At 41.7% G+C, this 17,378-nt stretch overlaps 1 protein-coding gene across 2 annotated transcripts; it reads left to right on the plus strand.

Annotated features, from left to right (window-relative positions):
* Nucleotides 1–657: 657 nt before the first annotated feature.
* On the plus strand, nt 658–16,937 carry LOC124031506 (glucoside xylosyltransferase 2-like). Of its 2 annotated transcripts, none has more exons than XM_046342808.1 (7): nt 658–1,060; nt 8,769–8,970; nt 11,641–11,784; nt 12,432–12,683; nt 13,131–13,254; nt 14,796–14,968; nt 15,360–16,937. In XM_046342808.1, exons 1-7 carry the CDS (start codon nt 795–797, stop codon nt 15,537–15,539), a joined length of 1,341 nt encoding a protein of 446 aa, XP_046198764.1. In that variant the 5' UTR covers nt 658–794; the 3' UTR covers nt 15,540–16,937. The 2 variants fall into 2 exon arrangements, with proteins under 2 accessions (XP_046198764.1, XP_046198765.1); XM_046342809.1 differs by having other exon boundaries at nt 11,653–11,784.
* Nucleotides 16,938–17,378: the final 441 nt, after the last annotated feature.

Below are 17,378 nucleotides of genomic sequence, written 5' to 3' on the forward strand. Positions count from 1 at the left end.
AAAGTGGGCCCCGGACTAGATTATATGTGTTGAAAAGTTTTTTTTTCTCTCAGACGGGGTAATTCTTAACACAATTTCTGATATATTACATGTCATAACTGCTTTTATTTCCAATTAGACTGCTTTGGATTTCTTCCTGGCCACAATGGCTGCCAATTTTATACCATTCTGAAACATTGAACATTTATGACATAGCATAGCACCTCTAGTCATTTCCAGTGGTAAGTACATTATTACTGGTGTAGTGGTATTTTGACCAATCACACTATGTAGACTACAGTCACAGTAGTCCCCTGGAATTGCACTGTCCCATGAAACACAGTGATGTGTGAACATCTGAACTGTTATTCCTATCCATCACTGATGTTTTAAGATATCACAAGATGGGTGTCTCATTACTGGAAAAAACATGGCATGCTCTCCACAAGCCCCTCATTAATTCACTAAAATATATGCTCTCCCAGATCAAAGCACAATACGTGTGTTTGTCTGGTGTGGGTAGATTTTTCATCAATGCAATTTTGAAAAACCTAAATCCAGTTACTTGATGCATTGCGATGGATGAGTTCAATTTGAGACTTCAAACATCTCTTCTAGAGATTACGGTAAGAAACTATTAGACCCTCCTCCACTGAGTTCATGAATGTGCAAAGCTCCTCTTCGCTCTCTATCATCTGCAGCATAATGCAACAGAGCAGTAACGACAAAAATGTAAACTCTCGGCGTTATTGCCAATTCACAGACATGAAAGAGGAATCTTGTGCTCCTCCAAATCATTAGAACAAATTCCCACGATGAGAATTCACTGCAAAGTTGTTGTGATCACTGTCTGTTTAGGAGTTGTTCTACTTTTGTACTTTTTGGGAGGGAATGCTGCAGACGATTCGCCTTTGAAAGAAGTTGCGGAGGATTACTATTTCCCAACGTCCTCTGGGCTTGGAAACATTGTTGCATCGAAGTTAACAAAAAAGCCTCTCGATGAACTTCACATTCTACAGAAACAACCACTCACGGACCGAAAAGAAGCGAAAGTAGTCAGAGGCAATGCGATCGCAAAACGGTAAGCAATTTTCGGATCATTGCTTGTTGATGTGATTTATTAGCTTTTTCTCCACGCCTATTTTTTTCCCTTAAACCTTTTGGCACGCATTTAAAGACGTAATATGTCTCAAAAGTAATTTCTGCACTTTTAATCTACGGATTGCATTACTATCTGTTTACCGATATGTTTTTTATTGATTTTGTTCCTTTTGGAAGTTATGGAATGAGTCCACACGTATCCTTTCCCTCTTCATTCAGGAGACGTACTCCCCCATCGAAAACATACATGGGCTCAAATCTCAATTCAAGGACGTTGCCAACAAACAATGGCTTTATCTGTCACAAGAGGACCAAACATGCAATTGTCATTCAAATCGTATTTTTATTATCACATGTATTTCTCTTAATGACCGATCAATGTATTGATTGGATTTATTGCAGAGGTATTTGCACGCAGTCTCTCACCTATTCGGTGAGTTGTGTGCATATTTGATCGCATGATGAGCTCAAAATAATTGTTTGTGCTCCAATTTAAGAAAAAGGCTCGAGTGTAAAAATAATTGGAGTTTATCCCTTTTTAAGTCCTGTGGTTAACGGGTTTAAAGGTCACCTTGAGAGGTCTTCAATATGGTGTATAAATTAGTCCAAAGAGACTCACTGATTACACCGCTGGGGACTGACGAGCATAAATTTACATATCTTATAGAATTACTTGCATCCAGGACCTATGCCTTTATTGGGCAGTAGGTAGCCTAGTGGTTAGAGCTGCAAGATCGAATCCCCGAGCTGACAAGGTAAAAATCTGTCTTTCTGCCCCTGAACAAGGCAGTTAACAGACTGATCCTAGGCCGCCAATGAAAATAAGATTTGTTCTTTTAACTGACTTGCTTAGTTAAATAAAGGCAAAAAAACAAGTATTTGTCCCTTCAAAGTAAACAAGCACTTCTAGATATATAAATGAACAAAAATATAAAGGCAACATGTTGGTCCCATGTTTCATGAGTTGAAATAAAGGACCACAGAAATGTTCCATAAGTACAAAAAATGTATTTCTCTCATTTTGGCCACATTTGTTTAAATCCCTATTAGTGAGCGTTTCTCCTTTGCCAAGATAATTCATCCACCTGACGGATGTGACATGTCAAGAAACTGATTAAACGGCATGATAATTACACAGATGCACCTTGTGACGAGGACAATAAAAGGTCATTCTTAAATGTGCAGTTTTGTCACACAACGCCACAGATAAAGTTGAGGGCGCGTGCAATTAGCATGCTCACTGCAGGAATCTCCAGCAGAGCTGTTGCCAGAGTTGAATGTTAATTGATCTACCATAAGCCACCTCCAACGTCGTTTTGGAGCATCTGGCAGGCCTCACAACCGCAGACCACGTGTAACCACGCCAGCCCAGGACCTCCACATCCGGCTTCTTCACCTACGGGATCGTCTGAGACCAGCCACCTGGACAGCTGATGAAACTGTGGGTTTGCACAACCAAATAATTTCTGCACAAACTCTCATTGAACCTCATTTGCGTCCTCGTCTTGACCTGACTGCAGTTTGGTGTTGTAACCTACTTCAGTGGGCAAATGCTCACCTCTGATGACCACTGGCACGCTGGAGAAGTGTGCTCTTCACAGATGAATGCCCGGTTTTGCATCGTGTGGGCGAGTGGTTTGCTGACGTCAATGTTGTGAACAGAGTGCCCCATGGTTGCGTTGGGGTTATGGTATGGGCAAGCTACGGACAACGAACACAATTGCATTTTATCGATGAGAATTTGAATGCACAGCGATAACGTGACGAGATCCTGAGACCTATTGCCGTGCCGTTCATCCGCCGCCATCACCTCATGTTTAAGCATGATAATGCACGTCTCCATGTCGCAAGGATCTGTACACAATTCCTGGAAGCTGAAAATGTCCCAGTTCTTCCATGGCCTGCATACTCACCAGACATGTCACCCATTGAGCCTGTTTGGGATGCTCTGGATCGACGTGTACGCAGCATGTTCCAGTTCCCGCCAATATCCAGCAACCTGAAACAGCCATTAGGATTGGGACAACATTCCACAGGCCACAATCAACAGCCTGATCAACTCTATGTGATACTGACTGGTTTTCTGATCCATTCCCCTACCTTAAGTTATCTGTGATGCATACCTGTATTCCCATTGAAATGTGAAATTCATAGATTATGGCCCAATAAATGTATTTCAATGGACAGATTTTTCTTATGAACAGCAACTCAGTAAAATCTTTGAAATTGTTGCATTTTTATATTTTTTGTTCAGTGTAGATGATCTCAACTACTGGTCAAAACAATATGTCATCTCATGCTCTCACCCCCTCTTTCCTGTGCCTTCCGGATAATAACCAGGCAATGGTTTGTCGTCTTTCACCATTCCAGTCCAGGGGTGGAAACATTTAGTCTTATATTTGTCCTCTCTCAGGCAATCACGGATATGATAATATAATCCAGATTTGATAAAGGCAGTACTTTCTGTTGTAAAGCTTGCTTTCACCAACACCAGTGTTTCCCAGACTCGGTGCATGTTGTGTTTTTTGTCTTAACACTACACAGCTGATTCAAATGATCAAAGGTTGATGATTAGTTGATTATTTTAGATCAGCTGTGTAGTGTTTGGTGCAAAAACCAAAACGTGCACCACTTGGGGTCTCGAGAACCGAGTTTGGGAAATGCTGCCCTGCACTGTCCTGTTTGATCAGTGAACTGGTTGGAAGCGTTTCTAAAGCATTCAGACTGGACCATAGTGTCCTAGCAGTGACAACACCCACACACGTGTGCCCTCTACTGATAAGAGAAATGGGGTGACGGAGGAAATTGACTGAAGCAGGTTTCACCAACCATAACTCTCTGAAAAACAAAATGAAAAAAAAAAAAAGAGCCTTAGCTTTAGGCCCTTGACCATTGGTTGTGGTGAAAGAGAGGGATAGAATTGCCATAAGATATATGCTATTATGTTGTTTTGGTTACTCTTCCCTGCTCATCATTGTTTGTGGAATTTCCCCACATAGTTCTCAGTCAAGTGAAAAATGTACATATACGACACGTGTCGTCACAACACACTTTCCTTCATCATCTCGAATATTGTACAATGGTGTGCCCTGACCCAAACAAGGTATTCATTCTAATTGCAGTGACATTATGTAAAGCTAAATGTCATCTTGGATGACTAAAGACTGCTCTCTCTGTCTGCAGGTCTTGAAACATCCCTGCTTACCAAAGCATCCTGGTGAAGTTTTAAGGGACATTTTATGTGGGCCTTACCAAGGGGAAAAGCTTTTTTTTTTGCAGGAGAGTGAGCCAATGAAGGAGAAAGAGGGAGAAAGTACCTCCTGGGAGACATGGGCAGAGGCTGGCGTTGAGTAACTTGGGAAATCTGTTTATCAGAATACACATGGCAAGGGCTGATGATTCACTGAAAGAGAATGTAACTTTATTCAAATCCGTTATGCACAGGGAGGACTTTCATATTCAGAAAGGAAAGCAAGCACATTTTTGTTATTTTTTTCCAAAACCTCTGGTCAAATTCCCTTCTCACAGCCTTCATCCAAGCAAGCCTTCAGCTAATTGTAGTAGTGGGTCGTGTCTGATTCTGAATAGTGTAAGTCAATTCTGATAGATTTGTTGAACAAGGTAAGCTGTAGAACATCAGTGAAGATAGCAAAACTATGAAATAACACATGGAATCATGTAGTAAACAAAAGTGTTTCTTCAGAGTAGCCACCCTTTGCCTTGACTACAGCTTTGCACACTGTTGGCGTTCTCTCAACCAGCTTCAGGAGGTAGTCACCTGGAATGCATTTCAATTTACAGGGGGGCCTTGTTAAAAGTTAATTTGTGGAATTGATTTCCTTCTTAATGCATTTGAGCCAATCAGTTGTGTTGTGAAAAGATTAGGGGTGGTATACAGACGATAGCTCTATTTGGTAAAAGACCAAGTCCAATTTATGGCAAGAACAGAACAAATAAGTGAAATGACAGTCCATCATTACTTTTTAAGACATGAAGGTCAGTCAATCTGGAAAATGTCATGATCTTTGACAGTTTCTTCAAGTATAGTTGCAAAAACCATCAAGCGCTATGATGAAACTGGCTCTCATGAGCACCACCACAGGAGAGGAAGACCCAGAGTTACCTCTGCTGCAGAGGATACATTATTTCAAGTTAACTGCAGCTCAGATTGCAGCCCAAATAAAATGCTTCAGAGTTCAAGTAACAGACACATCTCAACATCATCTGTTCAGAGGAGACTGCGTGAATCAGGCCTTCATGGACGATTTGCTGCAAAGAAACCAGTACTAAAGGACACCAATTAGAAGAAGAGACTTGCTTGGGCCAATGAACATGAGCAATGGACAGTAAACCGGTGTAAATTTGTCCTTTGGTCTGAGGAGTCTATATTTGAGGTTTTTGGTTCCAAACGCCATGTCTTTATGAGACGCAGAGTAGGTGAATGGATGATCTCTGCATGTGTGGTTCCCACTGTGAAACATGGAGGAGGATGTGTGATGGTGTGGGGGTGCTTTGCTGGTGACACTGTCAGTGATTTATTTAGAATTCAAGGCACACTTAGCCATGCTGGTTACCACAGCACTCTGCAGCGATACCCCATCCCACCTGGTTTGTGCTTAGCGGGACTTTGGACAATGACCCAAAACACACCTCCAGGCTGTGTAAGGGCTATTTGACCAAGAAGGAGAGCGATGGAGTGCTGAATCAGATGACCTGGCCTCTATAATCACCTGACCTCAACCCAATTGAGATGGTTTGGGATGAGTTGGACCGCAGCGTGAAGAAAAAGCAGCCAACAAGTGCTCAACATGTGGGAACTCCTTCAAGACTGTTGAAAAGCATTCCTCATGAAGCTGGTTGAGAGAATGTCAAGTGTGTGCAAAGCTGTCAAGGCAAAGGGTGGCTACTTTTAAGAATCTAAAATATATAGTTTGATTTGTGTAACACTTTTTGGTTACTACATGATTCCATATGTGTTATTTCAAAGCTTTGATGTCTTCGCTATTATTCTACATTGCAATGAATAGAACGAATAAAATAAAACCCTTGAACTTTTGACTGGTATTGTCATTCTAACACTCATACTACCTCACATAAGCAGCATGTGCTTCTTAATGGGGCTTTGCTGTGTCTGTGTTCACAACATTCATTTTACTGGTCCAGGCCAGATATAAGCTCAGCAAAACAATAAGCGTCCCTTTTTCAGGACCCTGACTTTCAAAGCTAATTCGTAAAAATCCAAATAATTTCACAGAGCTTCATTTTAAAGGGTTTAAACACTGTTTCCCATGCCTGTTCAATGAACCATAAGTAATTAATGAACATGCACCTGTGGAACGGTCGTTAAGACACTAACAGCTTACAGACGGTAGGCAATTAAGCTCACAGTTATGAAAACTAAGGACAATAAAGACCCTTTCTATTGACTCTGAAAAACACCAAAAGAAAGATGCCCAGGGTCCCTGCTCATCTGTGTGAACGTGCCTTAGGCATGCTGCAAGGAGGCATGAGGACTGCAGATGTGGCCAGGGCAATAAATTGCAATGTCCGTACTGCGAGACGCCTAAAGACGGCGCTACAGGGAGACAGAACGGACAGCTGATCATCCTCGCAGTGGCAGACCACGTGTAACAACACCTGCACAGGATCGGTACATCCGAACATCACACCTGTGGGACAGGTACAGGATGGCAACAACAACTGCCCGAGTTACACCAGGAACACACAATCCCTCCATCAGTGCTCAGACTGTCCACAAAAGGCTGAGAGAGGCTGGGCTGTAGGCCTGTTGTAAGGCAGGTCCTCACCGGACATCACCGGCAACAATGTTATGCCTATGGGCACAAACCCACCGTCGCTGGACCAGACAGGACTAGCAAAAAGTGTGATTTTTTATTTATTTATTTGACCTTTATTTAACTCTGCAAGTCCGTTAAGAACAAATTCTTATTTTCAATGACGGCCTAGGAACAGTAGGTTAATTGCCTCGTTCAGCCTACATGCTACACTAGCCAAGTTATAAGTTATAGCTGTCGTCTATATTAGCCACAACTTACCGTTCTTTGTGCAGCTTCAAATGTCGAACAAAGTTCTAAATTGTTTCGCCTCCGTCTAATTTTCTTCCCGCATGTTTTGCAAGTTGCAATCCGTTTTTTTGTTGATACAGCGTCAGCGTCGTCTTTATATCCGAACATAATAATCCTGGGTATCATCTTTCCAAGGGCTCCATCTGAATTCACCCGCCTACTTTCCTCTGCACTGCCACGCGCAACTTTTTCTCAGCTGGTACAATTTGATTGGCTGCTGTCCGATTCAAACTGTAATCCGTTAAATGAAGAGTTGATGCACTGCACACTTTTTTTTTAACCGCATCATTTTTAATATTTGGGCTTGGGGAGGGTGTCAGGTCGAGTCATAAGGCTCAAGTCCAAGTTAAATCACAAGTCATTGGTGTCAAAGTCGAGTTGCAAGTCATCATATTTGTGGCTCAAGTCCAAGTGTGACTGGAGTCCACACCTCTGCCAGATCCTGACTGTTACTTTTGATTTTGACCCCTCCCCTTTGTTCAGGGACACATTATTCAATTTCTGTTAGTCACATGTCTGTGGAACTTGTTCAGTTTGTGTCTTAGTTGTTGAATCTTGTTATGTTCATACAAATATTTCCACATGTTAAGTTTGTTGAAAACAAACGCAGTTGACAGTGAGAGGACGTTTCTTTTGTTGCTGAGCTTAGTATGTATCATAGAACAACACATTTTAGGGTTAGGTTGCAGATTAAAAGAGAATATGCCTCTTCCTCAGTATTACATTCCCCCTACTAATATTGTGCACAGTACATGCTCATAAACATGAATTGTTCTTGAAAGAGCCATCAAAGACTAGAGGACCAGGTTTCTCTTGAGCCCATCAATCATAATCTGTGTTGCATGATTGTCCCTCAGCCATGCAGAAAATGAAGTGTCACGCTTGGAGACTGCCTGCAACCCACCTTTCCAAAATCCTTTCACAACTGATAGACAAAGGATGCTTTGTTCGAAAGGAGGATTTTTGTGGCCATGAGTTTGTATTCTTCCTTTGCTCATGCTAATGCCTACATTTACAGGTGTTATATAAATAAATAAAAAACACCCAGCCCATACAGTATATGCAAAGTGCAGCTCGGAGTATCTCGGTCTAGTTCTACATTGAGTTATAAAAATCATATATTTTTCAGACTTCATATTCAACTCTGCTGAATCCATTTGAATTTAATGGCAGTCTCTGCTGCTGTGCAGAGAGAATGATTTTTAAATCGGATATTGAAACTTGAGCACTAGAACAAAGCCCAGTGGATGTATACAGACCTACAGTACAGGGGGAGGGAGTTCTGCTCACTCTGAACACTCTTCAGGGACGTCTTAACGAAGGCCTTGAATATGGACGTGTTGGTTAGCTGTCTGTCAGTAGAAACAGTGTGATGTGCTGTCTGGAATGTATGTGTCTCAGGCATATCCTGTCATGTTCCTGCCGTGCCTCTTAAAAGAAAAAGCTGTAGATGTGTTCTCATGATTTTGCCGTTGATATGTCCTTGATAAAGTAGCAGCCTTGCTTTGGAGCGACATGGCTCTGCTGTTTGGATGTTATTTGATGAGGCTTCTGTAAACTGAGTCTTTAGCCTTGTTGCCCCTGTGTGTTCCCTTGTATCAGACAGAGGAGTGACATGGGACTGGGCAGGCTCTCATCGAAGCGCGCCCGAGCTGAAGAAGTCATGCACCTGGCCGTGGTGGCCTGCGGGAACCGCCTGGACGAGACGCTTACCATGGTCAAGTCGGCCCTTCTCTTCAGCATCAAGAGGATCAAGTTCCACATCTTTGCAGAGGACCCCTTGGCCTCTCAGTTTGAAAAGAAGGTAAGTACCCTCAGGCAGGTACTAGAGTACATAATCTAGGCTTTAGGTACGGTATGTTTCTGGAAAAGGAAAACACTAATTCTCAAAATATAGGCCTTATTGAATATTTTCAGAGACTCATGGTTCTCATGTATATCTTGGTTGCTGCTCAGGAATATACTACATTTACTATGAGATGTGAGCTTGTTTAAAAAATAAATTAAAAAACATGTAAGCTTTTTGAACTCCCACTTGCTTCAACATCTTACGGGCTTCAGACCCTTTTTATCTCAAGGCCGATCCTGTCACTCAGACATTTGTCTCACTGCGTTACCCAATGCAGTCATCTTTACTTTGTTTATTCACGAGCCAAGCTTTACAAAGTCAATGTGTTGGGCTACTGTGTAGCTGTAAATCTAAAGGTATACATACTGGTAAATGAAAACAGCATGCGTGTGTGAGGCTACATGCCCTTTGAGTGTTTATGGGGTATGGTCTGTGTAGCATGTGAACCTCCCCTTTTATAATTGGCTTCATGCTAGCCAGGAAGTTGAGTTAGTTAAACCCTAAAATCAGTAGCATATGTGCAGGAGATGGAACATTCCATGTCTGGCCTGCCTGCGCTGGTCAAAAAGGAGGTAGAAGAAAAGGGGTGAAAAGGGGTTCTGGCCTCGATCTATTTCTCCTAGTCGAACAGAAACCCAGCCAGCTCCGCCCACTGATCTTTGTTTTGATTTAATAATGCTGACGATTATGGAGGGCTTCAGAATCTTAACGGAGCAGAAAAGCGTAGGCCTCTCTGTGTGACAGAAGTGTTTACTTTGAGGGGGTAACCCTCAGGCTTGGACAGAATGGGCTTCAAATCGGCTACCTCTAGTTTAGGTTAGTTTCACTGGGTTAGGCGTAGTTGTAGCAACAGCTGGCAGCATTATGGTCAATGTACAACACCACTGCACTTACTGTAAAGACATGACTTCCTTAGATGTGTACAGTGCATTTGGAAAGTATTCAGACCCTTTGAATTTTTCCACATTTTGTTAGGTTACAGGCGTATTCTAAAAGTAATTTAAATAGTCCCCCCCCCCCATAATCAATTTACACAGAATACCCCATAATGACAAAGCAAAAGCAGGTATAGACATTTTCACTCATTTAAAAAAATATATTTACATAAGTATTCATATGCTTTACTCAGTACTTTGTTGAAGCACCTTTGGCAGTGATTATGGTCTCCAGACTTCTTGGGTATGACCCTACAAGCTTGGCACACCTGTATTTGGGGAGTTTCTCCCATTCTTCTCTGCAGTGAGCTTATGGGTTTTATTGACTGATCACAGGCTACCAAGTAGCCAATGGTGACTTTGAAGGAGCTTCAGGCCTTTATGACAAAGACTGGTCAATGTGTGCATGTGACCACAATATCACAAGCGCTCCACAAATCTGGCGTCTATGGGAGGGTGGCAAGAAGAAGAAGAAAAAACTCCTCAAAAAAAGCCACATTAAGTCTCATTTAAGCTTGGCCAAAAAGCACATTGTAGATTGAGGCCAAGTGGCAAAAAGTGCTGTGGTCAGATGAGACCAAAATTGAACTTTTTGGCCTTAACGCAAAACGATATGTCTGGCGAAAACCCAATACATCTTTCCAACCGAAGAACACCATGCCTACAGTAAACCACAGCGGTGGTACCATCCTGTTGTGGGTATGTTTCTCTTCAGCGGGGACTGGAGCACTTGTCAGGATAGAAGGGAAACTGGAAAGTGGAAAATACCGACAGATTCTTGAGAACCTGCAGCCCTCTGCCAGGAAGTTGAAAATGGGAAGATGGTTCACGTTTCAACATGACAATGACCCAAAGAACACCGCCAAAGCAACTGTACAGTGGCTGAAGGACAAGAAGGTGACTGTCCTTGAGTGGCCTAGTCAGAGCCCCGACCTAAATTCAGTTGAGAATCTGTGGAATGACTTGAGTGCAGTCCATGAGCGGTCACCATGCAATTTGACTGAGCTTGAAATATTCTGCAAGGAAGAATGGGCAAATACTGCACAGTCTAGGTGAGCAAAGTTTGAGACGTATTCACAGAGACTCATGGCTGTAATTCAAGCAAAAGGTGGTTCCACCAAGTATTAACTCAGGGTTGTTCACTTATCCAAATAGGGTATTTTAGTGTTTTTCATTTTCAGATTTGTTTTCTCCCACTTGCATGTTGTGGGTTACTGTAAGGCTGTAGGCAACAAAAGGTGAACATTTTGAAAGTGGGTGGTGACTTTCTATACCCACTGTAAATAAGGTATGTTTTTTATTTGTAATAAATTTGCAAAAATGTCTGAAACTGTTTTCGCTTTGTCATTTATGGGGTATTGTGTGCAGATTGCTGAGGATTATGATGATTTTTAAAATCCATTTTAGAATAAGGCTGTAACATAACAATGTGGAAAAAGTCAAGGGGTCTGAATACATTCTGAAGGCACCCGTATGTAGTCTTGAACACTCAGGAGTGTATCGTGTCAGAATAAGGAATATTTCCATTTGCTCTTTCAGTGACCTCTCTCCCATACACCTTGACTCAACCTTTCGAGTTGCAGATTTGTTACTTTGGAAGTTAGATATGTGATGATAAAGGAGACACCCTGTGATGGCTGTGCTACCTCTAACAGATGATGATGTCTGATGGTGTCTTGTAACGTTGTAGTTTCTCTTTCAGCTGAGCCAGTGGGACCGTGCTATCTCCAACAAGTTCCAGTACAGTATCTACCCAATCACGTTCTCTGTGGGGAATGCAGAGGAATGGAAAAAGCTGTTCAAGCCCTGCGCTGCCCAGAGGCTGTTTCTCCCTGTAAGGCTACAGCACATTGTCTCTCACCTCTCTGTGTACTATATCGTATTTATCAAACATATACACTGATTTAAACTGATATAGATATATATTAATCAGCAAATGTGTTTAGATAATTGTCCAGGTTATGTTTCCTATTTCTGTTCCACTCAGTGCTGCATTCTGACCCCAATGCATTTTCGATTAGATAAATAGGATGAGCTTAGTTTACGCAAGAATACGAGTGATATACCCAGAGAATAATGGTGTATCCTTTTATTATGGATTGTACTTGTATTACATTTGTATATAATCAATTACCTTAGCATGGTAATATATATGGATTTATTCATACCCATTGACCTTTACACACACACATTGCTTTATCTTCGTACACATTGCATTACACCATTGTAAAAAGTATTAAGCAATCCATGACTGCAGTTTGATTGATTGGCGGATGATTCTCTACAAACCACATACTTTGCAGGTGCCAAGTGATATTTGATTCTCATCAGGAACAGATTGCTTTGTGATTGCTCTCTTCCCTCAAGCCATTGTCAGTTTTTAGATGGCACTTACTGTATGTATGTATAAAGGTCTGTCACTGGAATAGGAAAAAATGTGGTATTCTGATTGTAACTTCCACGTGATTGTCGTGACAACAGGTGATCCTGAAGGACGTGGACTCTCTGCTCTACGTGGATACAGATGTGCTGTTCCTCAGGCCCATGGATGATATGTGGAGTTTCCTCAAGGCCTTCAACACCACCCAGCTTGCTGCTATGGCCCCAGAGCATGAGATCCCCAAGATTGGCTGGTACAGCCGCTTCGCACGCCACCCCTTCTATGGGGTCACCGGGGTCAACTCTGGAGTCATGCTGATGAACCTCACAAGGATCCGAAGAACTTTGTTCAAAGTAAGGATCATCAATCAATCAACATTTTGGTCATATTCCCCGTCCCGTGTCATTCACTACTGAGCATTTCTGCCCTGTTGTCCACCTCTGAGTTAAATCTCTAAGGAGAGTAGTTGTATCATTCAATCATATCTGTCTGAAGCCAGCCAGCTTAAGACATGGCACTTATTGACACTCCGTCTCAACAGTTGGGAGTGCTCAATGTAGCGTAAGGCAATGATTTAAGGCTCTGTGAGTGCCGCACTAACATTAGAGCAGTGCTTCAGCACACTCAAGCTCAAATTGGCATTTCCCTGCATCCAAGAAAGATCATTACAAATTGTAACTTGGGGAATACTTGGCTAAAACTCTGTAAATTCGCTCCTTTCAAATCGGGCATTTCTGTTGTGTAAGATGTGCAGCTGCTACTTGGGTTGTAGAGTAAACCAGTCCTTTTTCCTACTCCAGAACAGCATGATACCCAGTGGCCTGTCATGGGAGGACCTCCTCCACCCACTCTACCAGAAGTACAAGAACCACATCACTTGGGGCGACCAAGACCTCCTCAACATTATCTTCCACTACAACCCAGGTACACTCTACCACACCACAAATATACAAAAATGAAATGGTATATCATTTCACCGCCATTCATGTTGAAAGCAAGAGCTGTACTTAAGCTTGCATCAATTTATAATGTTTCCCCAAAACATGATTCCAAGGTTGGTTGCATAAATGTCATCTTGTATGGAATTCAATACAATTCCTTCAGGCAGGTGTCATTATTGGTTTTCCTGCTCTAATACAACCATAATAAAAAACTCCTGAATGAGGTCAATGCTGTGGAACTAAACAAGCCTGCGGCTGCAGCAAATTCAGTCACAAGTACCAAGTGTTCCAAGCCTTAAGTAGACTTGGCAGGAGCATTATTTGTCTGACAACATGAATGGAACCTGTCTGCTAAACAAGCATATCCCTAGCAGCATCCCCAAATGTTTTAAAGGGCCACGTGGAGGGAGCAGCCAGTCACTGAACGATCTGCATCCAACATGGAAAGACTTTAGTCTCTGTCATGTGTCTGATCTTTCTCCTTTTATGTCTGCCCGTTACCTGGTCTCAGAGCATTTAGTATTATTCTGTACGTAAATCCGAGACACTCCATTTAGTGTGATGTGTTACTTTTCATATGGTTCTATCAGATGGTTACTTAAGGCAAAAACGAAAGTGGGGTGGATGGATGGGATGGGTGAGTTTGAATCTCATCACGGACAACTTTAGTATTTTAGCTAATTATCAACTACTTTTGAGCAACTTTGAAACTACTTAGCTAATCCTTCCCCTAACTTTAACCATTTTAGCTAACTCTTCACCTAGGTTAAAGGGGAAGAGTTAAGGCTAACTCCTAAACTTAACCCTAACCCATCTAGCAACACAATGGTTGCGAGTTCAAATCTCATCACGGACAACTTTAGCATTTTAGCAACTAGCTACTTTTTAGCTACTTTGCAACTACTTAGCTAACCCTAGCTTTAACCCTTCACGTAACATTAACCTCGCAGCTTAACTAACGTTGGCGAGCTAGTTAACGTTAGCCACCTAGTTAGAATTAGTAACATGTTTGGCAAATTCAACATATTGTACAGTTAGCAAATTTGTAACATAATACAAAATGTAATCCGTAACATATATGAAATAGGTGATGGACATCCACAAATTAATACATACTATACAAACATCATACTAAATGTAGTGTCCCGGGTTTTACTTACAGAATAATACGAAATGCTCTGAGAGTAGGTTGCTGCCCTTGTTTCTGGATGAAGGGGATCCTCCGTTGGTGTTTTTCTCTATTCCCAAGCCAAGATTTAATGCATTTTTCAAAGGACTGGAATCATTTTAGTTGTGAAGCAAGCCATTTGATAATTGATATGTTTTGGGAACAGCAAAACATGAGTTCTGAACGATTATCATTGTTCAACCACAGGTTGAAGTAATTTGTTTTTTTTCTAAATGCTGTCTTTGGTACTAATCAGTTTATTTATTTTTTCAATACTGGTGTCACAGTATACACTATGGTAAGCTTTGAGACATTGTGAAGAGATCTGATGTAATGGTGTGTTCCTGTGTTTGCAGAGTCTCTGTACACCTTCCCATGCCAGTGGAACTACAGGCCTGATCACTGCATGTATGGGAGCAACTGTAAAGGAGCGGAACAGGAAGGCGTGTCCATTCTCCACGGGAACCGAGGAGTGTATCATGATGACAAGCAGCCAGCCTTTAAAGTAGTGTATGATGCAATACATGAGGTAAGAATAATCTATTCATTTGAGTGGATTGTTTCACTAAAAACTGCAAGTTTCGTTACTAGATTGCTACATCCTATGGGACAAAGGCAACAAAATATGAAGGGGGAGGATCTCAGAAAATGATCAACCTTGGTATTCAATCCTTCTGTCCTTTTCTCTCCTTGGAAATGCTGTGGGAAATGTTTAACATAAGGAAATCCTTGTCTCACCGCAACATCAGCCCCCTCTGCTGTCCATAGATAAGCCTTTTATTAACCAGACAATTTGATTCATATCCATCCCCTTCTACTGTACCTACTGTAAGCCACTGGCACAGTTGATTTATAAGAGGTTTGATAAGCTACCACAACTGGTGTCTAACCCTTAGGCCTGCAATGATTCTGTTTTACAGTACCCCTTTGAGGACAACATGTTCCAGTCGCTGTTCTATCCCCTCCAGACCAAGTTTCTGGACACTGTCAACACCCTGTGTGGTCGGATTCCCCAGGTGTTTCTCAAACAGGTCGAGAAGACCATGAGGACCGTGTACGAGAAGAAAGTGATCCGTCATGTGAAGCCGCCACCTAAATAACTACAGGAAACTGGATGGAGGAAGTTGTTTCTGACTATGGGAATCTTTCTGTGGAAGATGTGCAATGTCAGGAGTCCCCAGACCAGACTGCCATATTATGACTGAACTAGTGTGGAAACTGATTGATGGAATCGGAATGCGTTGCACACCACAGCGGATCACAAATGACATTCCATTTGATTGGAATGGTGGAATGGATCACGATGATCATGTAGGACAGGCATTCAGTGCTGGTCAATGATGCCGTGTGTGGGGTAAGCTTGCCTTATCACCCACTTAATTGTTTTTACAGAAACTGATTTACAGGTAAAAATGTGATTGGCTTCAAAATGAGTTTAATACCTTTTTTTAATTTTTAAAGTACAATGCTTTCTTCAGGTCGGGATTAAGTCCTGGTGGAGAGAATTAAGTGGGCATTTAAAAAAATGGCAGAGGTAATTTTGTTTCTCTTAATGTGCATGGAAGTGTCTGTCGTAACACCTTTATATCTGAGGCTTCTGGAAATGGTTTGAAATGTTCCTACTCTGCCTGGAGGTCTGCGCCTAACTGATCCTTTTCTGTCAAACAAAGCTAATGGGTCTTTGCTTAACCAGAGCTTTCTGTCAAAGACAAAAATCACTTGCATATCGGTACATGTGGGAATGAGTGGATGTGATTCAACTTGTCCAGTTCTCCAAATGCCAACGACAGTATCATGAACATATCATACACACTAGAAATTGACCATTCAGATTTTGTATTAGAAGATGTATTAGGTAAATGCCCTATTGCAGGGGCAGGCAACCCTGTTCCTGGCGTGCTGCAGGCACTTCATGTTGTTGCTTTAGCTGACCTGGAAGACTAGGTGTGTTGAATTTATGCAACGCCGAAGTGATCAGTTCGGTCAGGTGTGGTGCCTTAGTTGGAACAAAAATCCTGCAGTACTCCAGGAACAGGGTTGACTGCCCTATTGCATTGCTGTAATAGTTTGACGTGTACAAATAGAACAGGGCATGCATACCATTAGTCCTCGATTCAATTGTCAAAGCATTGCAAATCACTATATGAAAAAGCAGTGTAGTTGTCGCAGATCAAGACTACCAAAGTGCTAGTGCTTATAGTCGAACAGTATTTTCAAAACTATGTGCCATGTGAATTAATAAATGCTCTTAATTTTTTTTTATTGTTTGTGCAAGAAAAGGACAGTAAACTTAATGAAAGTGTCTTGCTATAAAGTCATACTATCAGTGAGTGATACAGTATGTGGACTCTGGGATTTATAATGTGACGTTCGTGTAGCCTATACTCCATCGGTTGTCATGTGTGTTTACCGGCAATCATTTAAACTGGAAACTCAAGATGGTTGTATTTATACATGCTTATGTTTACTCTTTTTCCAGAATAAAGAAAATGCCAACAGTTCTGTGTCTATATTAGTGGAACATGAGACATGCACAGCCTTGCAGCTATAGATTCCAGACATTTGAAATAAAACATGCAGGGGACACTCAGTGGTTTGTCAGATGTATGCCCACCCTGAAGTACATAACGTGGAGAAAGCAAGGCAATGCAATTGGAGGATTAGTATCTTATTATAGAAGAAACGCTCCAGATTGAAGGTGCTGGCATGAATGTACGGTGCGTTCGGAAAGTATTCAGACCCCTTGATTTTTTTCCACATTTTGTTACGTTACAGCCTTATTCTGAAATGGATTAAATTAATATCCTCTCTCAATCTACACACAATGCTTCATAATGACAAAGTGCAAAGTTATTTTTGCACATTTGATTTAAAGACACTTAAACTCTGATTTGCTTAAGTATTCAGACCCTTTGCGATGAGACTCAAATGAGCTCAGG

This window comes from Oncorhynchus gorbuscha, linkage group LG03 (genome assembly GCF_021184085.1).
Source record: "Oncorhynchus gorbuscha isolate QuinsamMale2020 ecotype Even-year linkage group LG03, OgorEven_v1.0, whole genome shotgun sequence".
Lineage (NCBI taxonomy): Eukaryota > Metazoa > Chordata > Actinopteri > Salmoniformes > Salmonidae > Oncorhynchus > Oncorhynchus gorbuscha.